The following is a 26,205-nucleotide window of genomic DNA, read 5'->3' as shown; positions in this document are numbered from 1 at the left end:
GTGGTGTTCTAGGCAATTGGTTCTTAGACTTCAGTGTAAATTCTTTTTTCCTTATACTTGGTGTGCGTTTACAGTTGTACAATGTGAAATGTTTAATTCCTGTGACTCTGTGTTGTATTTTTCCTTTGGCTGTTTTAGCATGTTTTCTGTTCATTGTTATTCCAGGTGCTTGAAAGCTGGCTTGACGATAGATTCAGTGATTGTTGAGGCCTTTCTTGCCAGTTTGTCTAACCGTCTGTACATCTCACAGGAGAGTGATAAGTAAGTTGTTAATTGCGAAAACTCATTTTCCTTTACTCAGTGAACATGAAGCTTATTCTAAAACTTAATGACTGACAGCATTATTTCAGAATTAAATATCACTGAGATTAGTGAGGGGAAGTCCTACAGTAGCTGGCCAGACTGTTGTCTTAATATTTTGCAGATCACATTTACTTCTTTCCACTGTTGTTAACAGAGTAGTTTGCACACAGATTAGTGTGAGTTTCTTGGGCAGTGCACTTGTGGGTTCTGGTTTCTATTTTGTTTTGCTTTTTTCTTTTTACCTATGCATGTACATCTTTAACGCTAATGTTCGGAGTAGATATGTGTGTATAGGGGCAATAGTAAAGTTTAGTGATGCTTAAATTTAGTTCATGAATTGTTTCGTATGTGAAATGTACCATACTTTGAGGTCTTGTTAACTGCTGAACAGTTAAATGTATCACTTTGGTTTTTTTGTTTGGTTTTAACAGGGAAGCTCATCTGATTCCTGACCACACAATTCGTGCTTTAGGGCACATTGCAGTGGCACTGAGGGACACCCCTAAAATGATGGAACCCATCCTACAGATCTTACAGCAGAAGTTCTGCCAGCCACCTTCTAATCTTGATGTGCTCATCATTGACCAGCTGGGCTGCTTGGTCATCACCGGGAATGTAAGGAAAGAACTATCCAAGAGATTTTCAGTTCATGACTTTTTTTTCCCTTTAGTTAAAAAGGAAAGCCTGTATTTTAAAAACTGCATTTGCAGTCGTTTTTGAAGTATTTACATATCTTACTTGTTCACACTCATACAATCCTTGTCTCAGTGACATCAGAAAATAAAAGCTAATTAATAATGTGTAAAATGCTGTCCCCGTAAAGATTAGTCCCCACAGAAAATAATAAAAGTTTAGAAAACCAACCCCATGTTTTCAAAAGTTAAATAATTCCTAAACCTGGCCTGTATGCCCAAAAGATGCGCATGATCCTTTTTTTGTATCAGTAATCAGCTTAGAAGTCTTGTAGGTCCATATATTTAAAAGTAGAAGTTGCCTTGAATGATGCGAACACTGACTCTGCCTTTTCCAAATGTAACTTGTTTTTCTGAGACAAGCAATTAAGAATTGCCAGAACTCAGAAACCTGGAGAAAAAAATTGATGAAAAAAAAGGATGGGAGTTAAAGAAATGAATAAACTTTGTGAAATCCAAGCAGCTAAAAGCACTGATGAAAGCACTTCCACAGTGTGGTTTTTGGAAGCTGAAACTATAGCTCAGGGTACCAGTAGATAGCTAAAGAACTTTGTAACAATTTATTTTACAGGGTCATTTTTCAGTGAAATAGTATTCAATAAACTCTACTTAGTGCGTGTTTGTTTTTTTTCACAGCAATATATTTACCAGGAGGTGTGGAATCTATTTCAGCAAATCAGTGTTAAAGCAAGTTCAGTTGTTTACTCTGCCACAAAGGATTATAAGGATCATGGATACAGGTAAGGTTTATCCATACACTTAAGGGACACAGCTATTATACTGAATATTCTTTGTTCTACATCGTGGATTTTTCGGTCTTTTCCAGTGCAGGTTTTCAAATGATGTTGTAAATAATGCTGTTCTTTTCTTAGTAAGTGAAGTATAATTGTAACAGGGACTGAAGCGTAAAGATAATCACTGACTTCATTGGTAGTTGGGCTGAGCTGGATATATTTTAAAGTAGTAGTTGAGTAACTATTAGGACTATTCCTGTCACTGTTTTTGCATAGTCTGACCCAGTGTGATCCCAGCTTTAATAACAACTGATACTAATTCTGATTCTTCTGCTCTAAGACGTTTCCCGTTCCAGAAACACAGCCATTTGCTGTTCTTTTGTCTGTAGCCATATCTGATAAAGGAAAGTAATTTCCTCTTGGCAATGATAACATCATAAATAAAAACATCATTCACAGGCAAAGTTGACAAATAATTTTTTACTGAAATACTGATTGAAATAAAAATTCAATTATCAGTAAAAATGATTTACCGGTATTCACAGAAACAAAAAATCTCTGAGCGCAAAATACCCCCACAAAAACTGATGTCAGCAGCCCTGCTAAAAGCATTGCTGTTCAGCATTACTGAGAAAGGACTGAAGGTAGAAAAGCTTCTGTTGAGGAATTGCTTGTTCATCATTTTTTTTTCGTTTTCAGGCACTGTTCCTTAGCTGTCATTAACGCCCTAGCTAACATTGCTGCTAACATTCAAGGAGAACACCTTGTGGATGAACTGCTGATGAACTTGCTGGAACTGTTTGTTCAGCTTGGGCTAGAAGGAAAGAGAGCTAGTGAGAGAGCAAGTGAAAAAGGACCAGCTCTGAAAGTAAGATATTAGCTGTTTTTTGGTTTTAATTGCATGCAGCTTTATGTTTATATACATGGTATTACTAAGCATAGTCTGTATCCTTTTTTGAATCAAAACCAAATGTTTGCACGCATTTCAAAAAAAAACATATACTTAATAGAAATCTCCCCTGACTTGTAAGGGTGCTTTATTTAGGGAGCAAGTTTATTCAAAAAGCTTGCCTAAGAAAGGCAAGACTCGTCTCTTTGATGAATTTGTATGATAGGAATACTTTGCAGAAGAGTAGATTCAAGTAGCTTTGCTTTAAGATACAGAGTTCTTTCTGAATGTGTTTTTTTTAATTGTCATTTGTAAAATTTAACATATACTAGCCTGTAAAAGTCAATGAGAAGGTCTGGAAGACACATATATTTAAATGCTAGTTGAATTTTTACAAGAGCAGTTTTTATGCAGTTACTTTATTCATTTAGAGTTCTGCTTTTTTGTTATTGAAGCCTTTCACCTCACTTCATACTAGTTTTTATTCCTATTTCAATACTATATCTGGAATTCTTGATATGCTTCTTCTATTTAAGAAGCATATAACAATCTCAGCCTTTCCCACAGTACCTTCCTCTCTTCTTTGCTCTAAAATATGCTCATAAACATGCTGCTAACCTTGACTTCTGCAGTTGAGTTCTACCTTATCATTTGAAAAGCAAAATGTGGTTGCTTCCTACTCATCGAAAACGAGATCTTTCCTCCCTTGCATTCAAATACAGTAACTTCTTGGCATTCTACGCTATTCCTTATGGTAACTTTAAAAATCTCATGGTGTTTGATAGTGCTTTTTTCCTCTTTTTTTTTTCTTTTTTTTGAGATGTGCTTTGAGAGCAGTTCTCTGCTACAACATTTTCTTTTGGTTAAGGCAGACAGGTAACATTTCCTTTTGAAATAGACACATTGTCCTAGCAGTAAAAGGAATCTAAGATCTGTGTGTTTGCTTCTTGTTTTTTCCTCCTACCTGTTGTTTGTATCAGCACTCTCATCTGTAGGTCTTTGCAAGATGGGGAATGGGCTGTCTATACATCTAGAACTCTAGTGATTCATGGGTTTGCAGGGAAGGGAAAAACATGCATCATCATGTGGAATCAACGCTTTAGAAAGCTATGCAGGTCTTGATTGCCTTTCTTCTTTTGACTGTTATCTAGCAAGACAGTATTTGAGCTTTGTGATTAGTTTCTAAGACCTTAAATGGAGTTTTTTCAATAAAACACTTGAAAGTAAATGCCTGTATTTATTTGCATTCGCTGCTGTTATTTTTGCGAATATCCCACAGACAAAGTGCAAATTAATTGGTTTACTTGAGACCTGCTCCTGACTTATGCCACTAAATGTGCATTCTCTTCGTTTTAATGGAACTTACTTACGGTCATTCACATCTGTGGGAATTCAAAATACACACTTCTCACCTGTGAGTTGCGTTGACCTGTATTGTAATTCCCCTTTTTTCCCTTTGAAGGTCAGGGAGGATATGAATTCCACTTGAGTTTATTGATGCTTTTACTTGAGCCTCAAAAACAAGCACAGTGGGCCAAATGTTTTTCTGTTCAAATAATTCTTCCTTACATTTATATGGCTATTTATGGACTCAATATATTTCAAGTGTTAAAAGCTAGTACTGACTTAAGTTGGAAATTATTAATTAATGTGGCATTAATATTATATACATACTCCACTTAAGTATAATATTTGCTAATAAAATTTCACCAATAACAAATTTGAAACTTTTTTTTGCTTTTTGACCTCTTCCACCCTCCCTTCTGTGTATGCTACACTGTAATAGTATTAAGTTCTTTCTTTATCCCTTTATGGAATGGGTGAACTCTTGGTGAATCCCTCAGAAATGAATGTTTGCTTTAAAGGTAGACTGCATTTAATCAGGGATGCCAACTCTGCTTTTACAAAGGAACTAAGATATGTACAGAATTTGCTTTCCATGAAGTTTATATTGGAAAACATCTCTGCACAGCTCTCATAGATTCTTTTACCACAGATAAGCGAGCTGAAATGGTGAAACGGATTGTAAATATTGCACTAAAATGATACTTTTAAATTAGGTTCCACCCTCCCCCTTTACAGGGATGTTGTCGTACTGTTATCGTTTTAAATTGCTATGGGAGACAAACTGCTGTTCTGACTTAAGGCTGTCTGTAAATGGAAAAATGTGACAGATTTAGCCTGAATTTTGAGCTAGGAGGCAGTGTTTCTTTATTTTGAAGATACTGACAGCAGTTTTTACTAGAACACTCTTTGTTCGATGTAGAGTAAAAAGTTATGAAAGAAATTCTGAAGATTAGGTTACTTCATTTTCAAGAAGAACTGAAGTTGGTAAGACATTGTACATGCTGTGCTCCAAAACAAAAGCATTTTTTTCTTTGTTGGTTGTCAGTTTGCCCGTGTCCTCTGCCACTTTGATATGGAATTAAGTTGGCTTGCCAGCAATTAAAATGCTTCAGTGGCATTCCAGATAGTTGTTTTAAACCAGATCTTTCAGCCATGTGGAAGTGGCTTTTGTGAGGGAAAGGATTTTTTTTTTTTTTCTATTGCTAGCAGTTAACATAACTGTCTATTAAGTAGCCCAGGGATGGAAGTAATGGCATCCATTTGCAGATACAGTAGGAATTTTTGATGCTTGAAATGTTACCTACCAAGTATTTTAGAAATGCTTTTGTAGACGTATTGATGATAACTTCCCTTTTCTTTTCCAGGCCTCCAGTAGTGCAGGGAATCTTGGTGTGCTTATTCCTGTCATTGCTGTGGTGAGTATCCAATGGTTGGTAGTTACAAACAGAATAATTTTTCTCACGTGTATCAAATACGAGTGCTATTGCAGAGTCAAATGGTTTGTTTAACAACTCGTGTAGAAGTAAGCGTCCAAGATATAGTAGTATAGTAGTACTGTTAATCTTTCATGATTCACAGTTAAATTGTTGCTTGTCGTGAATTCAGGAGATTAATGAACTAAATAATACCACAAGGCATATTTCTTTGAATAATCTTTGGTGTGCAGTGCATAATAAATGGCACATACCTGAAGAAAAAGCGGCCTAAGAACAATGAAAAACAAAAGTTAATAGAAAAAGAGTTAAAAATAAAACTTAGTTTGGCAGCACAGAGAATTCTGCTTCTTAAAAAATGATTGAGAAAAGAAGAAAAAGAAGAGGGAAAAGTATTGTGTATCTCCTGAAACTTGAACTGGCTGTCATCCTAATGGCTTTTAAGGAAATGTGCAAGGACACTGGTCATTCCATGGTCATTTGTTCTGATGTTTATCTGCTTTTGGTCTTGGATGATGACTTCTGGGGTCTAAACATTTTTTATTTTTTTAATAAAATGTAACTACTAATCCAGGCAAAAATGATGTGTGACCTTTATAGATTCCCCTGCTGAAAACTTGATTATGTCGAAGCTTGGGTTCCCAAGTCAGTAGGACTAGTCATCTAACTCAGTCATCTAACAGTTTCTACAGAACAATCATGTCTAGAAGATCCATAGGCAAACTTACTGGAGGACAAAAAACATCAGATCACTTTGTCCCCTTCTGAAGCTATATTCTTCTGTGGCTTTTTTTTCTGCACAGCTAGTGGAACAGAAGGGGACAATGTATTACAAACTTGCAGTAAGCATGCCTATTTGTAACTTGCTCGTATTGCACATCCATTAACAAGAATAAAAAAGTCATTAATTTCATACTCTGCCCTCACAAACCTCTTTACTAAAGCTTTTCAAAGAGAAGGGCCTTAAATTAGCACCGAAGACTGCAGAACTGTTCCTTTCCTTTCCACATCTCTTCCATCTGTTTCCAACATAAGCTCTTCATGAATTCACCAAAAATCATAAGGATCCAGGAATGTATTTATAAGTGTCTCATACTACTATTATTCAGTAGCTGCCCAATTTTTGAATAAACTAGCCGGTCCTGTGTAGAGAGATATTCTAGTGGGCAGTATTTTTGAGGTGCAGTGAAGCTAGTGGTAATATCACTGATTAGAGTGCAAGATCATTCCTTGTGTATTTAAAAAAAAATTAAAAAATGTTAGAGCCATTAACGTAAAAGTTATGGAAATACTTTTCTGTTTCAAATTTTTATTGATGATGCATCTGTTCTGAATATCTGGTGATAACTATTTTTCTTAACCGATGTGACCTTTAAATAGTCAGATAGTGCCAGAATCTGAAGCAAGAGTTAATGGTTACATTATGGTTGTTGAAGCAAATATTTGACTTTCTTGCACAATATATGAAGATCATGAGTTTCGAGCAGTAGCTGATTTGCTTTTCTGCTTGACCTCTTTACCTTGAATAATTCTGGTTACTTGGGTCTCAAAAAAAAAAATCCATCTCATTTAATCTTTGATATACTAATTAAATTTGCAACATGAAAATTTCATCTTTTGAATACCCTGTTCTTTTTTAATTTAGATAAAACAAAATGTGTACGTGAATGATAATGATTTCTATTGTGAAACTTCAATACTGAAAATTATGTCTGCCATGTGGAGTTATGAGTAAGAACAGTATCAGCTAGGAATAGAGAAACATTTGAACTTTTTATTTGATGTCAACTCTTCATCATTGTGTCATTTAATACCAATCTTTCTTTGGCTGTCATGTTAAAATGGCTTTGTGTATGGGACAAATAATTGTAGTACATGCAAAATTACAAGTAGAAGTAAAATCAGTAAGTTGAATTTAATATTGAAAAATACCTTTTTAAGAGAATTCTTACTCCTTAAACTGTTGGTTGATAGCTTTTCGTATTTTTGCTAACACGAGACATTTATAATACAAATGTATTTAGAGTGATGCAGTATTTGACACTGCAAATAAAAAAAAATCACTGGTTTGTGAGGCGCATCTTTTATAAGTTATGATGTAATGGAAGATATAAGAGGTGAGTATATTCATGGACTTTAATAACTCACATGTCAAGTCTAACTCTGTTCCTTGCACCACATTGGTAATAATACACTACAGAATGCAGATAATTTTTTGCCTTTTCAGACGTGAAACAAGCTTGTATACAGCATGCATATTGCTACCAGAATGAGTCAGAAAGTTTACAGTCTTAGCGCAGGCCTTGCAAGAATTTGTCCATTGGATGGTGTGTGGAGAGTGCATTTGAATTCTTAACAAACATTGAAATTGCTGTAATCACTTTTTGTAGAGAGGGTTAGGTTTCCCTGGCTGCTTTCAATATACAAGGTGTTCTAAGGTATTACCTGGTTGGCCTAAGCCTGAAATTGCTTCTACTGATGAATGTTGGAGAACTGTATCAAAATCATTGAAGTTAGGCTGGGGAAAAGTAGAGGATCCATTATTATTTCATTCTTCCAATACATTTTTATCTCCTCTTATTTGGTACATTGGTCCATAAAATTTATGTTCTGTGGCAGTCTGCTGAATGTTAAATGACACAAGCAAGAGCAAGGATGCAGGCACCTACTCTAAATAGTGTTAGATTATATAAAATACCCAGAAGAGACAGGTTTCTAATGTCAGTTGGGTATTTAGGATTTATCTATTCCTATTTATTATAAATAGGTGCCCTAGCACAAATTTAGAGGTGAACTTCAAAAATCCAGTTAGTCTAAATATTTTATTGATTACATTTTATACAGTGAAGTAGAACACAAAGTATAAGTTACTTTGTGGTAATTTTTTAACACACTTGCATTTATAAATGGCACTAACCACTGCAGACAAATCATCTACTATTATGAGTCCATTCATGTGAAACTACTTCTAGGCACTTATATATATATATATTTTTTTGTATACCAATGGCTTTTGTATTAACTAATATGACAAAGAAAATTGCCTTTTATGATACTGCTATATTAATGCATAATTATACAGCCTGTGTATGAAAGCATGTTGGAGGTCTTCTCTGCTTTTAAGACTTGGCAGGGTTGACAACTCTACCCATGAACAGGAGACAACTGGTACGATGTTCGTAGATGAGAAACAAAAAGGGACGGTCAACGATAAAGCGAATCTGAGTAGAAAGAGGCATGAAACCGACGTTGGTTATTGCTCCAGCCTCTGTGCCTTCCTCATTCACAGTTATTGTGCCTTGGTGATTGAACTGCGAAAAATAAAATAAAGCAAGATCTATTCAGTATTATCAAACGATGTCCTCACAGCCTTCCCCCTGCCCGCCAACGCATGTCCAGCGTGTGCCTCCCTTGTGACACCCCTGCTGGCAGCCCAGAGTGGCAGTAATCCTTTGCTTTTAGGTTCTAGGTAGACTGACTGACCAACCACACCGTTTCTAGTAATTTGACATCTAATCAAACATATTCCTCTTTTTATAAACAGACAATAAAGACATGCAGAGAAACCCACATCCGTCCACTATCCTTCAGGAAAGATTATAAAATAGTATGTTAGCTTATTAAACTGAATTACTTTTACTGCATTGCTTTGTTTTCAGGTGATAAAGCTTAATCAGAAAGGAAATTAAAACAGAAAAGGAATAAATACCCTGTCAATGGTGACTTTCTCATCTGATATACCAGAGTAGTCCCCTTTTTCATTGAACAGTTCTTCTATTCCCATGGATCTCAGAAAACCAATCAAGTTGTAGCTCTTCTCCAGCTTAAATTTAGGCAGAACCACTTCTCTTGTTCTAATAAAAACAAAAATGAAAAAAATCATTAAGGAGATGCGTATTTGCATAACTCCTTTGCTTTACTTTTTTAAAAATTTTCAGCAAGCAGGGCATAAATATACAGGAAATTGTACTGTACTTTTACTTTCAAAACTTGGGAATAGCTAATTTTAAGCTGTGTTCTTTAAGATTAATTCCGGTCCCCAAACTGTTTATTTGTCAATGTAGCATTTAATTTATGATGCTTTACTTTGGTTGTGTGCATAGTATATAGGGCTCTAAGCATGTCAGTACGTGATTGGGTATGTTTCTAATAAATATTGAACTGACAAATTTTCTGGAGTACTCAGGTGGGGATTCGTCACTTCTGTGCGACAGAAATATGCTGACCAATTGCATAACACATCAGAACAGCTCTTACCTTTTTCTCAAGACAGAGGAGAAACTACCATCTAGTCTGTCATATAGCCTGCCTTGGGCAAGATAATTTTTCACAGGAGAGAAAATTGTAGTCTGCATAGTTGACTACTGAATGTGTGATTTAACGTGACTTGTTGAAATGGATACTGCTGAAGTGAACGTAGGCTGCTTTCCATATCATCCAGATTATCCTCCATGAATAATCTGTTATTATTAAACTCTATTTTTTTTATTTTCTTTGTAAACTTTAAAGAAAACAAAGTTCTTACTGATAAATCTATGAGATTAAATAGTTAGCAGCAAGAATGTTGGAGCTCTGTTAGAGTTTTTTACTACCACTGCCCTTGATTTCTCAACAGCCTTTTTTGAGGCTTGATTTTTTTTTTTTTGTAAATTCAGTAAGTCCATCTTTTTTTCTAGAAGGTCAGTGTTTTTAATCAAAATATCGTGTTATCTTATATGCTGTCTATTTGCCATTGCCAATATGATCAAGAAAGTATATTAAGACTTTAAACAAGGTGTAATTTTCAGCAAATACCTGTTTGTCATGCTTTTCTGCCATTTTTCCACCACTTGAGGGGTTATCTGCTTTTCTAGGGTTTTCATGCCAGACAGCTTGTGTGGAAGTACAATCAGCATACTGATATTACCCACAAACGGGAGCTGGATCACACCACAATCTAGGTCAGGGTCTGCAGCAGCCAGGAAGTTCCCTTTAGTCTGCATCATAGGAACCTTTATTGTTTGCTTATCATTCAGTCGGAAACTTCTTTTGGTTGTCATTTCCACTGGAAACTTATTCTCCCATGTTCCTGTTAATACAGTGCAGAAGACAGATAAACAAAAAGCCCCAGGACCTTATTTAGAAAAATATTCACAGAATAACAACATATATTAAACTTCCTTTCATGTGAATTTGGATTTGCTGAAGGAGATTAATTTTAATTAAGCCTGAATAAGAAGACAATTTTAAAGCAGCTTTAAATTTTTTTTTTTTAACTTATTTGTCTTATTTGAATGTTCTGAATTACAAAAGGAGGTAAACACAGACTGGAGATCCTAAACGGCTTCATGCATGCTTCTTTTCCCTACAAGAAATCTAGTAATTACAAAATATAAACATGCAAAATAGTTCACAGGGCTCGCACCTAGCAGAGCAACAGACGCAGCTCTATGTTCTGAGAGATCTGATACTTGAAACCAGTACTGCAGTGGACTGCTTCAAGCATGGTGTTGGTACATCAGAGCTAGGTAATAGCCAATTTCAGCATTACGTTGAAGGCATTACTTTGACTTAACTTCATCTATGCTAATCAATGTACCATGTTAAGACCTCCTGAAGAGTTTAGGTGTTGACTGCCTAGTTCTGTACTGGAATTTGATTTAATTTTAGCACATTTGTATGTCATCTGGCAGGTTTATTCTCAAAGAATGCGATTCACCATGTTTTGCAGCTGAGAAAGCATGATTCAAACCCTGATAGTAAAGATACATGAAGATTCTTTGGGCATCCCCAAATATTTATTGACTGAAAATCGAATGGGAGAAAACACAACACTTTTTCAAAGCAAATTGCTATTGATCTTTTCAGAACAGTACCTCTGGAACAACATCCCTCTTTCTTAATAGGCAAAGCTAGAATTTCATAGTGGAAATAAGGCAACTGGTATTTCCTATTTAAACTCTAGACCATAGGTCACCATTGGCAAGCAAATGCATGAGGAGTGTGGCTGCTACTATGTGGAGAGACTACAAATTTAACTTTAATCTAACCTTCTAAAAAGTTGCAAATGATTCTGAGGCCTTCAATCTGACTTTTCTAAACTGACTGTGAAGTAACAAAATTAAAAACAACAAAAAATCCACATAAATCCAACTTTCATTCTAATATTTTCTTAATGTGTCTAGTCTATGAGAAGCAATAGAAGAAAATGCAGAGAAGCAAAAGAAGCAAATGCTTCTTTCTCAGAGAAGCAGTTTAGAACCTGTTAAAATTTTTCAGTTATCAAAAGCTGCCATGGTCTATCGTGGCTAAAATAACCAGCTTCTACTGAATAGGAAGCTCATTCAAACCCTCTCAAACTGGAGAATAGATCTCAGGTAGATGTGGAATGGATATCTATGCAGGCTAAAACTTACTTCTAACCAAGACTAAATACCTTCCAACGAATTCTTGATTGTATTTAGCGTAAAAGGAGCCTAAGACTTAATGATGTCTGCCAACTATACTGTTACTCAATATTTCTTGTGTTGAGCATCTCTCTGTACCTGAGAATACTCACAGGTTTCTTAGCTCTGAGGGCGAAACACAGGTTCTCTGTAGTGACACAAACAGCGTAAATGTCATAAATGGAAAGATGTGGACAAAAATTAGTATGTCTTAAAGGAGTGGTAGGGACACTAAGAACACCAGGAGCAGAACCTGCTTTTGAAAAGTTGTTTGAATTGAAGTGGAATTACCAGGAGATGTAAGAATGGGAGATACTGTGATATAGAATACATATTTTTTGATTTTGAGGGTTAGAAATGATAGCCTTCAGCAGCAGACACTGAGGTAATTTGGAGTAACAGGACTTCATAAAGGAAAAAAAAAAGCCAAAAGTCTTTTTGGTCTTGATGATTTGAAAGTTTCAATTCTAAAGCTGTTTAACTTTTGGTGTTTTTTTTTTGTTTGTTTGTTTGTTTTTGAGATGGTGCAAGCATTTAATGATTTCAAAGTATGTATTTTAAAATACGGAGTATTTTAAATATGATCAAATCAGGAAAAATAATTCATCTGTTGCACATTGTGTAATGGTCTAATTGACAGTAAAGACATGCCTTTATTATGACAAGGTATTATCATTGGAGATGTACTTAAGGATACAAATAAGTTGATTTTGGATGGCACTTCAAAATAGGGTATCATTGGATCTTGAGCTAAGGACAGCTCCAGAACTTTTAATGAGAGAAGTAGCATTGCTCAAGGAAGTAAGGCCTTGCAAGTGAGTGAAAAAGGTAACATTGTAAACTTGGCGGAACACTGTTGCAAAATCAAATGCTGACAATGCAGATTGCAAGAATGACCTTAAGCATCTGTTTCCTGGAAGCAGGGACATAAATAGGAAAAGGAACCTCCCTTTATAAGTTATGGAAAGCAGTATGTTGTACTTCCAAACGTTGCTATCCGATTATGGTAATCTCTCTTTTCTTAGTGATGTTTTACTTTATCTGATTTTATTTTATACAGGCAGTAACAGATTTTAGTTTTGTCCTCAGTCCTTTCACTTGCACTTCCCACCTTGTGCTCAATTAATACTGTTTAAAAAATTGTTTAAAAAAAAAAAACAAACTTTCAACCTGAGGGAGATAACCGATGTTAAAAACCTCACTCCAGACTACAAAATAAAATGTAAAGAGATTGAAAGTAAGAATTTTTAGTAACGGTATATATTTAGAATAAAAGTATTTCAAGCCTGTTTAACTGTTCAGCCTATAGTGGAACATGTAGGAGCCTATAGCTGCAAGCTGCAGGCAGTCCATGCGGAATTACTGAAGTACTCCAGGTAGTGAATGTGGTTTTAGTTTTAGAAGAATAACGTTTTGATTATTGTCTTCCGTCCCCTTGATTGACTTGTTGACAAGGATCACACCTTTTCATATAAAAATACATACTTTAAACTGAAATTCTATAGTCATTGCTGTGAATCCTGAATACTTCAGAAACGTTGTGTATTGTAACTAAAATCAACCTTTACAATTTCAGTGAAGCCACTAACCTGAAGCAGGACTGAATCTGACCATTAGCTTGCACATAAAGTACTGCTTCACCGTCTGAGACTCCTATGAAGTCCATGCTTTCTGAGGCCGTTACGCATTCATACGTTATTTTTTAGTCTCAGTTTTAGACTATAAGCTTTTAGGTGTAATAAGTGTTTGTTGTCCCTGTACAATACCCGCGAACTTCAGGGCATGACTAGAACATCAGTGTGCTACTGAAACATGCAAATTTTGGGTTAATAATAGAGATTATTCTTAATGAGGGAATCAATAGGCTATTTTGAACTGTAGAGTAGATTGAAGTTTAGTCTGGAGTTTCTATTAAAGTATACGGTGAAGTGCAAAGTAAGAAAATCTACAGCTAAAAACTGAAATATCAGATACTTACCTTTAAAGTAAAGACAGTTAAGAATCATCATCAGTGTTGTAGGGTTTACATTCACAAGAGCTTCCTTTATTAATCCTTTGGTCAGCTTCAGGATGCGTTCATTGGTTTTAGTTATGAAGTTAGGATCTGAAAAATCAGCTGGTTGGGCATCAGCAAAGTAGTATGTTTTCATATTGTTTCTGAAATCATTCAGAATAGAAAAGTCCTTCTGAATATAAAGATCATTGACAGACCTCAGAGTATAACCAAAATTGCGCCTGAAGAGCCGATGAGTGAGTTTGCGGAAGAGATTATGAACAGTCATGAGCTCGTATTTGGTGCTTGCATTAATGAAGTCTTCAAAGCCAAGAACCGATAATACTTCCTGCTGAGTTTGACCCTTCAGACCCAGGGAAATCATAGCCATTGCAGTGGAAATACCAACAGGAGCCATGAGAATATTATCTGAAGAGTTGGCTTTGTCTGCCATACTCCGATAAAGGTTGAAGCCAAAGTTTGCATTAAGGATATTAAGGCGCTGGATTCTGGTTTTGCCTTGGAAAAGTTCAAGAATATTTCCTTGCTGAATTTCAGAAACAATGTACGGAGCAGCGTCAATAATGTCACTGTAGTCATCTTCACCCAGTATTTTGTCAAGATCTAGATAGTCCTCTTCCTCCTCCTCTTCAGGAATCAAGTCATTAGTGATGGTGTTTTCTCTGTGGAACTCCAGTGGTAAGTTTGGCATATCATAGCTCACGTTTTCATTTGGATGTGCATCACTGAGGCTTTCAAAATGCTCACTGAAGTCCTTGATTCCACAAAATGTGGAGGTTATGATGACAGCAAAGGCAAGCAAATGAAACAGGAACTTCATTCTGGCAGGTCACAACCTGAAAGACAACAGAGCTGAGATAGCATAGGGTAATTGAATTTTCGTTCTCTTCACTAATTTTAGGTCTACAATGAATTCTGTTAGAGCAGAAAGTCTGTAGTTACTTTATTCAGCAGCAGTTTTTTTAGTGGGACAGAGTGTAATTAGATGGATAAATCGGTTTTACTGGTAATCATTTTTGCTTACATAATGCCTCCAGCCTGCCAAATGAATGGTTGAACTTCTCCTACAAAAGTAGTTGCTACTGACATATTTCAGTGGTAACAAACTCATTGCCTAAAATACATTGGACTCTTTATATATAAACCACTAACACTTAAAATGTTTACTAACTGTGTTACTAACGTGTGCTAAAAATACAAGGTGAAGATAAGCTGAAAGATTTGAGCTTGGCAGGAGGAGGGACTAGGCATCCACTGAAGGAGCATACCAGAAGGTTGAGATGTGTTGAAGAATTTGCAAAACAGACGTTGCATAGCTACAGCAAAAAATGAGTTTTATGGGAGTATTTTTGGATGAGTGAAGCTGAAATTTGATGGAATAAAGGAGATCTGGGGATGTAGCAACAAATCTGGGAAAAGGCATTTATCTGTACTAAATATTGTTAGTGGGGCTGTGCTGTGTGAAGTGTTAGGCATAAATGTACATACAAATGCTCATCATCTTACTCAGGTGTTACTCCATGGTCACATACACTTTCTGCAGCTGTGATACATAAATCTGTCTCTTTTGTTTGGATTATCTTGATTCTGCTTTTTGTTTAGGTTCAGTTTACTTTTTGTGTAGCACTGCAAAATATGCAGTGCTGTTTTCTTTATGAAGTCTCTTAAGTTCCTATTTATAACTGTTTCTCTAATCTTACTATTTTTCTGATCCTAGATTTCTAACTTCATTTATTTTATTTGAGAATATGTTCAAGCAGAACCTGCTTCTTCCAAAGGGAAACTTGATCTCTTCTTCATCTGTTATCGGACTGCTTTTTTTCGTTGTGATTTTAAGATCAAAATCTAGTCTTAGATACATAAAATTTGAAGAGAATTCATAAGCCTTACTCATCTGCCAAACGCTAAAAAGAGGTGGGTCTGAGAGACTTTTCACCATAATACTGGCTTGCAATAACTATAGTGATCTCAGATATGAAAAAGTGCAATTTCTTTCTGTGCCAGTCAAAAGACTAAAATAAAAATAATAGTTTAATAACTATGTCAACTGAGACTGTAAAATGGGTGCGTGAATACTAGGATCTTGATTTTTGATCGCACTTTAGAAAGTTGGTGACTGTATAAAGTCTATCTCTTTTGATAGTACTTGTTCTGAGGGTTTATTTTTTTAAGTATTATAATCTAGGAAAAAAACCACTCAATATGATAAAAACAAAAGATTACTCATATGTCAATTAAAATGTTTTGTGAATTAGCAAATAGTCCAAAGAGCTATTCTGTGGAAGTAAAATACATAGATACACATCTGTAAATCACTGCTTGTGTCAAATATTTTCAAACATGTTGTAGGAGGACTGAAGTAACTGAGCTAAAACTTTAATTTTCTAAACTCTCCCCTCAAGCCAATAAGTCTAAAATCTTAAAACAATTCAAGATGATTATCCCATATCAAAAATGAATTTTTTTACAATGATGAAGAATCACTGGAAGGTATGTTTGAAAAGGTTTTACGTTGTGACTGAAGGTCTCGAGTCAGTAGCGCTTGTTTCTTCATAAATTCATTAATTTTTTTCCCCGCCCCCAGAAGTCAGGCCCTTTGGGCTGAGATTCTCTGTCCAGTAACCACTGGTAAATGTTTTCTGCTTTTGTCAAGTAAGAGTTTGCTGTCTGTAGTTCCCAACATTATATTCTAGTCTTCACCAAAATTTAATTATCCTTCAGCTCCACAACGCAGGCAAAGCATTCCCTCACTCTGCAATATATATATATATTTGTGTCAGATCTACCAAAAATAACAGAAGATGTAAATGAAGCTTACCTTTAAGCCACTGTACGGAAAGGATGAGTTGAATAGCTCAAGTGAGGGGAATAGCAGGGTTTAAATCTGAACTTTGACGCTAGTTTTTTTGTCTATCTCCCAAAGTAAACATTCTCTAAACCAAACACTGCTAAACTTACTTCGTCAGCCAAAATCCCTCCCTTGCCTAGTGATCTCTGCTGGATCGTTTGGTCTGTTGTTTGTTAAACTACTTTTATGGCTTTGCAGGTACTTGTTCACTTTTGAGGAAAATCTTTGAGCAAAAATTGGTGTGTATGTAAAATTTCAAAGTCAAGCACGCGCATAAACTTGGCTGTTTATGACTAGTAGGAACCATATTGCTGCTGTTTTGTGCTGAGTTGGGGATATATTGCTATTTGTCACTTCAAATGTATTTGAGGCTGCTGGGGTTGTGATGGTCAGGCTACTTTAGTCAGTGTGGATATGTGCAGACATTTGCTGACAGCTCCACAGGGCTTATTCTCAAGTTAATTTTACTATTGTAAAGGATTTTTTAATAAACAAATTGCTTCATGATTTACAAATACGTCCCAAATTGGCTTTATATAACATTTTATTAAGTACTGTTGGCTTTCATACCACAAGAGAATTATTGTGCAATTAGAGAAAATATCTTCAAGCTATATTAGAATCTAACTTTTTTTTTTTAAATAAAGTTTGCCGTAATAGTATCTGGTCATACTAGATAAAGCTGACAGTTTAATGAACCTTTAAGTTTTTAAACACAGTCTGTGCTTGTAACAATTTCAGGGTAGCAGACTCTTAGATTTGTTTTTAAAAATTTATCTAAAATTATGTATCATGTTGTCTGAGGGTATAAGCTGTGCTTCAGCAGTAGCAGCTGTTTGTGAAAAAAGTATCAGAGAACTTTAATAGATGTGTTGAAAATAATGCTCTTTTACTTGCTTGTTTAGATAGTAAATTCCCCAGGACTGATGTCATTATGTGCGTGGGTGCAAACAATGAAAGATCCCCAACTGGAGCCTCAATGTATTTCCACAAAGCCAATAAACAATAGCAACCAGAAGTATGTTTGACTAATACTTGTTTGGTTTTGAGTTCCTTTGTACTGAAGCAAAGCTGCATGGCACTTCAAACACACAGTTTAAAGGACCATGTGATCTCTTCGCTGCAATTGATGTATAATAATATTACTTATTTTCTTCAGAAATTACTGTATCAGTATGGTGGTATGTGTGTGAAACCAAGGAAATTTACTTCAAGCATCTTGAATGTTAATATTTAAGCTATTCTAAAAAAATCTATTTTTCTCCAGTATAACAATAGCAATGTAGTATTAGTTTCCAGAGGTGACAAAATACTATGTTTCTAAATCAGAGTAGATGAAGGTACATGAATTGATTCCTGTGCTGCCCAGGGAAGCTGTGGAGTCGCCATCCCTGGAGGGGTGTGAATGTGGCACTTAAAGATGTAGTTTACTGGTGGGCTTGGTAGTGTTACATGGTGGTTGGGCTTGATGATCTTAGGAGTCTTTTCCAACCTAAATGATTCTGTGAGTCTATGATTCTACGTGGAATTGGGTTATTGTAACTGCCACTGATTCCTGATTTTAATATTTATTTCTTTGTTAGCTCACTAGACGCTTACCACCCATCAAGGAGGCCAAGCCAAGGTTGCAAAAGCTGTTCCGTGACTTCTGGTTGTATTCAGTTCTCATGGGTTTTGCTGTGGAAGGATCAGGTAGTGTAAATTTTAAGAGTATAACATTGCTGCTTGCATTTAAACTCATGATGAACAGGAGTATAACCAATCTGTTTTGCTATGAGATTTACCACAATACAACTTATCCTTGGACTCTTTTTTTTTTTCCTTAAGAAAAGATGGAACTTAGCCATGACTTAAGTATGAATTTTGATAGGCAAGTTCCTGAAATGGAAGATCAGACTAGTGGTACAATGGAAAAAAAAATAGAAACTTTTTTATCCATTGAGAAGCTTCACTTAGAATTACCTGAAAATGTGTATTATTTTTGGAACGTGAACTACTTGTGCTGAGTGTTTGTGCTTAAGTGTGTGAAAAACTGGGTCTAGGAAGTGGTACAAAGCTTGATGATGCTGATTAACTTTGTGAATCTTGTTTTTCTACTCTGCCCCACTGTCCTCTTTATACTCGTGCTTCAGGTCTCTGGCCAGAGGAATGGTATGAAGGTGTATGTGAAATTGCCACCAAGTCTCCATTACTCACATTTCCAAGCAAAGAACCACTTCGATCTGTTCTTCAGTATAATTCTGCCATGAAGAATGATACCGTGACTTCTGTAAGAATTAATTTCTTCTATTACCTCTTCCATAATGTCTGTCAGGTGTTACATGATGTACCAACAAAGATATATTGTATATTTCATAGCACAATACTCTTTCAACCTTCCTCCTATTAGTGAAAAACAGCTCTTTTACACAACTCTTATGTTAGCAGTGTACATAAATGGCTTAGGTTTGGTTTTATTGTGTTTTAATGCAAGCATTTAGGGTAACAGCTACGTGTTTTTGATTAGCCGTGGAAACAAAATCTTTCTGGAGATGGAAGCCTTTTTAATAGTCAGTTTCATCTATTTTTTTATCAGACAGACAAAACTTGAACTATGAAAAAGAGAAAGAATTTCCAAAATGTATTTCCTCATGGTATTGCATGGAAACTAGTAGTTACTTCAACAGGGAGCTTGATTCCAATGTTTAATTCTGTTTAATTCTGTATTTTAAGAATCCAGCTTGCTAAGTTAGAGCAAGTTGGTCCTAGTCTGCATTCAGAGGGAGTCTAGCACATTGTTTGTGAACATTAAAAAGTAAAAAGACTAGTATCTGAAGGCAAATGTTTTCAGAACACAAACTAACATAGTCCTCCCACTTCAGATAACTGCATGTATTCATCTCTAGGCTGAATTAAATGAACTGCGGAGTACCATAATAAATCTCTTGGATCCTCCTCCAGAGGTGTCAGCGTTGATCAATAAGTTGGACTTTGCCATGTCTACTTACCTCCTTTCTGTTTACCGCCTAGAGTATATGAGGTACACATACACACACACACACCTTTTTCCCTGTTTGTTTTTGTTGTTGTTGTTGTTTTAAGTTGTATGTGTTAAAGACAGAATTTCCAGGCGCTATGATAAACGAGGATCAGTATTTTGAGTCAAAATACTCCATGGAAGATTCTGAGACTGAATATTCAACTGTACAGAAATGAGGATGGGTAAAAGGATGGAGTAATATAGCAGGGCCCAAAAAATGGGAGCTCCTCTCTGTAGGGTGTAATAAAAGATGGGCAAAAGGGTTCTTCAGAGAATTATCTTGCAAGTGTAATATATCTTCTGCGCAGAATTGAAGTCTTGTGCTTGCTCTTCAGAAGGATAAAATATCTGAAAGATAATCTCTTCTGTGAGATTAGTGTAATGTAGGAGCTGTGAAAACATTTTTTATGGTGTTTTTCCCTCTCAGTACTGTGTGTTAGGTTGTACTGTTCTAATTTACTGAATTCACATATTTTTTTTCTTTAGAAGTGTATTCATTACTGCTATGCAAAGAAGTGTGTAGCTGAAAGCTGAGGTGAAAGTCTAGCAGTAAGGAAAGTAGGTAGAAACTTCCCCCATCACATTTTTACTTTGTCAATAGCTAACTTGTACAACAGTTTCCAGAAACATACTGGCTGTATTTTAGGAACAATTTTTTAATAAGTGATACTTGCATTGTGCAAATTCAATAGAAGCAAAGCCTACAGAAATGCCAAAGATTGTATGTTTGTGATTTTTATGCATTTGTGGTGATTGATCCAAAGCTTTTAGAAATGCCAAAGATAGTACTGTATTTATATGTTTGTGGTGATTGTATAAGTGCATCATCGTCAGATTTCCTGCTCCTGGGGTGTGAAAGTTACTCTCTCAGTGACAAGCTGGTGTTTTATCATCTAAGCCCAGTTAGCTGAATGTAGAAACATAGCGATATCACACTTAGTAGAACTTAAAATTACCATGAAGTGAATCACTACTGTAAGTGTGGCGTTTGCAATGTGGGGTTAAAATACATAGATTTGTGTTGAAGGTGTTTAAATAAAAGGGAAAAAAAACACACCACCAACAAAAAAACAACAGCAGAACTCTTCCTCTTCTAGGGTATTGCGTTCAACTGACCAAGATCGCTTCCAAGTCATGTTTTGCTATTTTGAAGATAAAGCAATTCAGAAAGACAAATCTGGTAAGTTTACTTATTTAGGTTATCTTGCAACTTGAAATACTATGAAGTTGTCTCCAGTCATGCAAGACTAGAACAAATCAGGCAACTAAATAATACAATGAGTCTCATTCATTAGATTGCTGTTGTCTTATTCTTGCCAAGAATACTGTTTTCATTTTGAAACTGGTTGTTTCAATGCTGGTTTGGTAAACATAAAGAATTTGTAACTGTTAAGCATAAAGAAAGCACAGTTCTTATGAAAACCTTTGACTTCTCTCAATTCTTCAGGAATGATGCAGTGTGTGATAGCTGTTGCTGATAAGGTGTTTGAAGCTTTCCTGACAATGATGGCTGATAAAGTAGGTTACATGACAACTAAAATTTAAAATTAATATACAAGTTGTCATTCAGTTTATGAAAGCGTGCTTGGATTTATACTACTATAATATGTTTTTTAGCCTAAAACAAAGGAGAATGAAGAAGAGCTGGAGAGACATGCTCAGTTCTTACTGGTGAATTTTAACCACATTCACAAGAGGATCAGGAGGGTTGCAGACAAGTACTTATCTGGTCTGGTAGACAAGTAAGTATAGATTTCACTTTTCTTTTTTTCACATTGACTGCTTAGTGAATATTCGTGCAATTAAGGAAAACAGTCATGTGGATTTGGTGGCTGGTACTTCTGAAACATGGTCTTGTAAAATGACATCCAACAGTATTTTTAATGCAGGCTCTGAAATCACTGCTTAAAATGTCTGTGTCCACTTAGCATTTCCGTGGATTGAGCAAAGGAAAGCACCCACTGGAGCTGACATTGCCTTTATTTAATGAAATAGCTCTACTTAGCTTGCTTTTTAGAGAGCTTTCAAATGTTTATTGAACCAGTCTGTTATGAGCCAAGGCAAGCTTTGTGATTTCTGTGCAGTATGAGATAGTTTTCTTTGAGCAGCTCCATTTCTTGATAAAATAATTTCCTTCCTCAGTTCTCCATGGTTACTGTGTTTCTGAATCCTGTCTTGCTGTAGATTTCCTCACTTGCTCTGGAGTGGAACGGTGCTGAAGACTATGCTAGATATTCTGCAGACACTCTCACTGTCACTTAGTGCAGTAAGTGTCTTTTTTAGTGATGCTATTAAGAATATAAGGGGCATATTTCCTTTTTTTTTTTTCCCCTTTCATAGAACTGATTTTTTTGTGTTCTTTTTTTCTACATTTGATATTTCCGTTTTTGGAGTTCTTCATCTGCTTTTGCTTTCATCATTAAGATAGTATCAATTTTAAACAGTAGACTTCTTTGACATAAGGAGTAAATTTGCACTTCTGTTTCATAGACAGTAAAATAGTGCTTGATAGTTGTCGGATGTTCAGAAAATCAAATTTAGCTTTAAGAAAACATAGGATTACCCATTCTGGATTGTAACTAATGAATTCTTTTATTTTAAATAGAAAATTGATGATGGTTGGTTTGTTTTTGGTTTTTGAATGATAATGGTTGTGAGATTATATTCTTTCCAGTCTGTGTATGTGCATCCATATCTCTTGGATTTAGCCTATATTATTAATCTGTATTACTAGAAATATTACATATTAGTATTTTTGAAGGTGGAAATGCTTTATCAAGATTTATTTTCTTACTAAACGTAGAGGAGAAGTCTTTGGATTTTTAGAATTACACAGAAAACCAAACTGGAATAAACCCCATCTCTTAGAGTTATTCAGACTGACTTTGAAAGCAAATATGAACAAAATGTTGTGTTAAAACATACATTTTAATCGGGGAGTGTGCTATCTATATTGTTCAAGTTAAGTGCTGATGAATTTTATTTTATTGAGAATTGATCATTGTTTTTGTGTAGGACATTCACAAGGACCAACCATACTATGACATTCCTGATGCTCCATATAGAATAACTGTCCCTGACACACATGAAGCCAGAGAGGTAGGCAGTCCTTCTTAATATATCATATAGCAAATTAATGCCTGAATTTTATTCTTTTTTTTTTTTTGTCTCGGTAAGTAACTCTGAGCTACTCTAAATGGTCGTTTTTTAAAAAAACAGCCAAACAAAAAACCCAACTTTAAAAAAAAAAATGCTTACTTGTAGGTAAGGATTTTTTAATACAATCTGACATTTGGCATCTATATTTTTGGGTCTTATTATTTCACTTGACTTGAAGTATGACAGTTCTTTGCTTACCCAAGTGAACTGTTCATTATAGAAAATATTAACTGTATCATGTTGCTACAACCTGTCTTAATCCCTGTGCTGCTTATTACACCATTAAAACCCATGCCTCCTGTTAAATATTCTGTATTTTACTGATGTATTGGTGCTTTGTTGTTTTAGAGTATAGTCAAGGATTTTGCTGCACGCTGTGGGATGATTCTGCAAGAAGCAATGAAGTGGGCTCCCTCTGTTACAAAATCTCATCTACAGGTGATGAGCCTGTTTCTGTGAAAGAATTTAATCCTTGTACATCTTCAAAATCAGAATTAAATTGTGTTGCTTTTTATTTTTTTAACTGTCCAAGCTTCATTTTTACTTTTTTTTTTTGTCACTCTAAGATTCCCTTTATATCATTGCCAGAGAATAAAATTGTTGCTTTGATGTAGTCTAAATCTGAATATCTTTAATATGACTGGTTTGTAAACAGCTGATCAGCCTGAACTTAATTCAGAAATCAGAATTCGGTATAATAGAAAGCTCTGCCTAGAAAAGTTTAATTATAGCTAGCTTAAAATGCCAGGTGGACTGAAAAATGTAATTAGGTTGTAAAACTTGTTTCCCTCTTGGGAGGATGTTTTTTTCCATCTATGCAGTTCATTTTTCAAATACAAAGAAATACTGTTATATATGAGACCACTGTAAACTACAGACTTTAATTAGAGCATGAACGTAGAAAATGCTCACATGTGGCAGAGTTCAGCAGAAAGTGGTAAAAGGACTTAGCAAAGACTACAGAAGACTCTTTATGATGTTCTAATAAAGTAAATAGTATATGTACACAAGAAGTCTCACTACAATAAAATAGAGGTCTCTTTTTGTTAACCCTTTCAGTAGTTGAAGAAAGCATGTAATCCTGTTTAGACCAGCATTCTGTATTCTTGAAGCTGGTAACAGAATTTCTATGTAGGCTCAAGAACTATCTTGGACACTGAAAATCTACTTGGTCTTTCCTTTCCTAAAAACAAAATCCCAAGGGATTCTATCCTTATATAAAATAATAAATATATTCTCATCTTCCATGGAGCCCAAAGCACTTTGTTTTTTAAGGTTCTTTTTGTGAAAAGTCTTTCTTTTTAGAGGACTTCGGCCTTAAAGCATTACCTTATTCACTTCATCCCTTTACAAAATGGAACAAGGCTTACTCTTTATGTATTTTGGATGGTGTTCAAAGTTTCTTACTGCCGGGGAGTAATGCCTAAAAGGGATGAATAGAGATGGTCTACTTGTTGTCAGATGCATGTGTAATTAAGTTTTCTGGTAGTTTGTAATATTGCAACACTTGCTTATGAGCTGCCTTGTTTTAAAAAACATAGTAATTTTCCAACAAATACAATTTTTTTGTGTACATCAGGAATACCTAAACAAACATCAGAACTGGGTATCAGGTTTGTCCCAGCACACAGGACTGGCTATGGCTACAGAAAGTGTTCTGCACTTTGCTGGCTACAACAGACAGAACACCACTTTGGGCGTGAGTATTTGCTTGTGTAGCTGTCATGTTAATTTTATAACAAAATTAGTTAGCCACATAATACAGATTTTCTAAATCATCTTCGTTGTAGCACTTGAAAAGTACTCAGATACTTACTTCTTTCCATCTCAAGTCAAAGTATCTTCCAATCACATTATTGTACTGTATATTACTGAAAAGTAGGGTAGTAACAAGCAAGAAAATAAAAACATATCTAATGGCTTTTAAGAGTTGTTTAGAGATGATTTTTAGTGGTTTGAAAGTAGTATCTTTGTATAAGGCTGAAACAAGCTGCATTCTAGAATAGTAAGGTGAGCCACATCCATTTGCTCTAATTTTACACAGGTACACTCAAAATATACTTTTGCATTGCGCGTTTCATGCAGTTGTATGCAGTTTGTTACATTTCCTCTTTTCTCATATGTGGTTGTAATTTCTGACTTCCTGAAGAAACATCCAGTAGAATATGTTGCATTGTCAGCCAGCTTGTTTTCTAAAGAGGCAAGGTGAGAAATGAGAAGAATAGAGACTGTGCTTGAAGAAACTTTAAAATTGGAAAGTAAATAAGAGAAACAACTTTCTCATTTTCCTAATGTGTTCACAGTACTTGTTTTGATTATGGCCCTCCTGCATCCTAAGAACTGTACTGAAAGAAATATGGCAGTGAAGTGACCAATCAAGTGACAAAAGCACTTTTAGAAAGCTGTCAGATTCTAGAATTTTACTACCTTTTTAATGCTTGTTTTGGTCTTTCAAAAGTGTGTGTTTGTATAAACCTTAAAAAATTTCAAACTGTGTACGTGGAATTAAGGCGCATTTTCCTTATTTCATTTTTATCAGTCCTGCAACTGTTGTTTGTAGTGGACCTGATACTATTGTGATTATAAGCACAAAGAAAACTAAGCTTAAAACATAGGTAAAGGTATAAATAGAAAAAAAGATAAGTGGTTGGATATGAACAGTATAAACAGCTATATGTTGTCTGGTCATAGGCAACCCAGCTAACTGAAAGACCTACTTGTGTGAAGAAGGACTACTCCAACTTCATGGCTTCTCTAAATTTGCGCAACCGCTATGCAGGAGAGGTAGGTACATACTTTTCTGAGCGTGTGGAGTGTTCACCAGCTCTAGCATAGCTTTTTAGGGGATGTTGTCCCTTCCAAACTAAACTGTTCCATGATTCTATGGTCTTTTAAACATGGACTCTAAATTCCTACAGGATAAAGGGTATCATTTTCCTATGTTATTAAGGAGCTCATTTTACTCTTGGTCTTGTACAGAATTCTTAGACTGCAGACAAAGCTATGTGGCGTTAGCAACGTAGAAAGAAGAGAGACCTGTTTGTTGTGGATATCCTTACTCAGCACGTGACCAATACCAAAGTAGACTCCTAAAAATATGGTTCTTTGTTGAAAAACTCATTATATTTTACAGGTTTCTGGAATGATTCAGTTCTCAAATGCTACAGGACGAACATCTGACCTGAATAAACTGATGGTCAAAGAGCTGAATGATGCTCTTGAATTGGGTCAGACTGAATTCTACACCCAGGCGATGTTTAAGTTGACTGCACTGTTAATAAGCAGCAAAGGTAATGAAAACCAAATGGAGTTCTGCTTTCTGGATGTGAATGCCGAGATTAA

General features: G+C 35.5%; 2 protein-coding genes across 3 annotated transcripts in view; one reads left to right on the top strand and one right to left on the bottom strand.

Moving 5' to 3' along the window:
* The window catches only part of PI4KA (phosphatidylinositol 4-kinase alpha), a 60,732-nt gene that overhangs the window by 14,344 nt on the left and 20,183 nt on the right, over positions 1–26,205 (top strand). Inside the window, exons 15-31 of the mRNA XM_080559844.1 lie at positions 166–261; positions 735–918; positions 1,632–1,735; positions 2,429–2,597; positions 5,330–5,380; positions 18,269–18,377; positions 18,818–18,954; positions 19,571–19,704; positions 20,802–20,884; positions 21,152–21,222; positions 21,322–21,446; positions 21,889–21,970; positions 22,720–22,803; positions 23,212–23,301; positions 24,443–24,562; positions 25,555–25,647; positions 25,997–26,153. Of these exons, the coding sequence (XP_080415970.1) occupies positions 166–261; positions 735–918; positions 1,632–1,735; positions 2,429–2,597; positions 5,330–5,380; positions 18,269–18,377; positions 18,818–18,954; positions 19,571–19,704; positions 20,802–20,884; positions 21,152–21,222; positions 21,322–21,446; positions 21,889–21,970; positions 22,720–22,803; positions 23,212–23,301; positions 24,443–24,562; positions 25,555–25,647; positions 25,997–26,153 (1,889 nt within the window). The remainder of the gene's footprint in view (positions 1–165; positions 262–734; positions 919–1,631; positions 1,736–2,428; positions 2,598–5,329; positions 5,381–18,268; positions 18,378–18,817; positions 18,955–19,570; positions 19,705–20,801; positions 20,885–21,151; positions 21,223–21,321; positions 21,447–21,888; positions 21,971–22,719; positions 22,804–23,211; positions 23,302–24,442; positions 24,563–25,554; positions 25,648–25,996; positions 26,154–26,205) is intronic.
* SERPIND1 (serpin family D member 1) lies at positions 8,202–16,814 on the bottom strand. 2 transcript variants are annotated; one of them, XM_080559864.1, is made up of 5 exons: positions 16,656–16,814; positions 13,802–14,689; positions 10,193–10,466; positions 9,108–9,252; positions 8,202–8,709 (listed from the first exon to the last, which is right to left on the bottom strand). In XM_080559864.1, the coding sequence occupies exons 2-5, from the start codon at positions 14,655–14,657 to the stop codon at positions 8,518–8,520; spliced, it is 1,467 nt and encodes a 488-aa protein (XP_080415990.1). In that variant the 5' UTR covers positions 14,658–14,689; positions 16,656–16,814; the 3' UTR covers positions 8,202–8,517. The 2 variants fall into 2 exon arrangements, with proteins under 2 accessions (XP_080415990.1, XP_080415991.1); XM_080559865.1 differs by having other exon boundaries at positions 13,802–14,673; positions 16,656–16,811.

Source organism: Anser brachyrhynchus (genome assembly GCF_964034855.1).
Source record: "Anser brachyrhynchus genome assembly, chromosome: 17".
Classification (NCBI taxonomy): domain Eukaryota; kingdom Metazoa; phylum Chordata; class Aves; order Anseriformes; family Anatidae; genus Anser; species Anser brachyrhynchus.
Note: the sequence above shows the minus strand (reverse complement) of the source record. Positions and strands in the feature narration are given on the sequence as shown.

What these genes read in the sequence shown, in the direction of transcription:
- SERPIND1 (XM_080559864.1), bottom strand. Translation starts at nt 14,657, where the DNA reads ATGAAGTTCCTGTTTCATTTGCTTGCCTTTGCTGTCATCATAACCTCC. An exon ending in CAGAAAAGCATGACAAACAG is followed by an intron (nt 9,253 to 10,192) that starts GTATTTGCTGAA and finishes TGTTTTTATTAG; the next exon opens with AACAAGAGAAGTGGTTCTGC. An exon ending in AGAAAGTCACCATTGACAGG is followed by an intron (nt 8,710 to 9,107) that starts GTATTTATTCCT and finishes TATTTTTCGCAG; the next exon opens with TTCAATCACCAAGGCACAAT.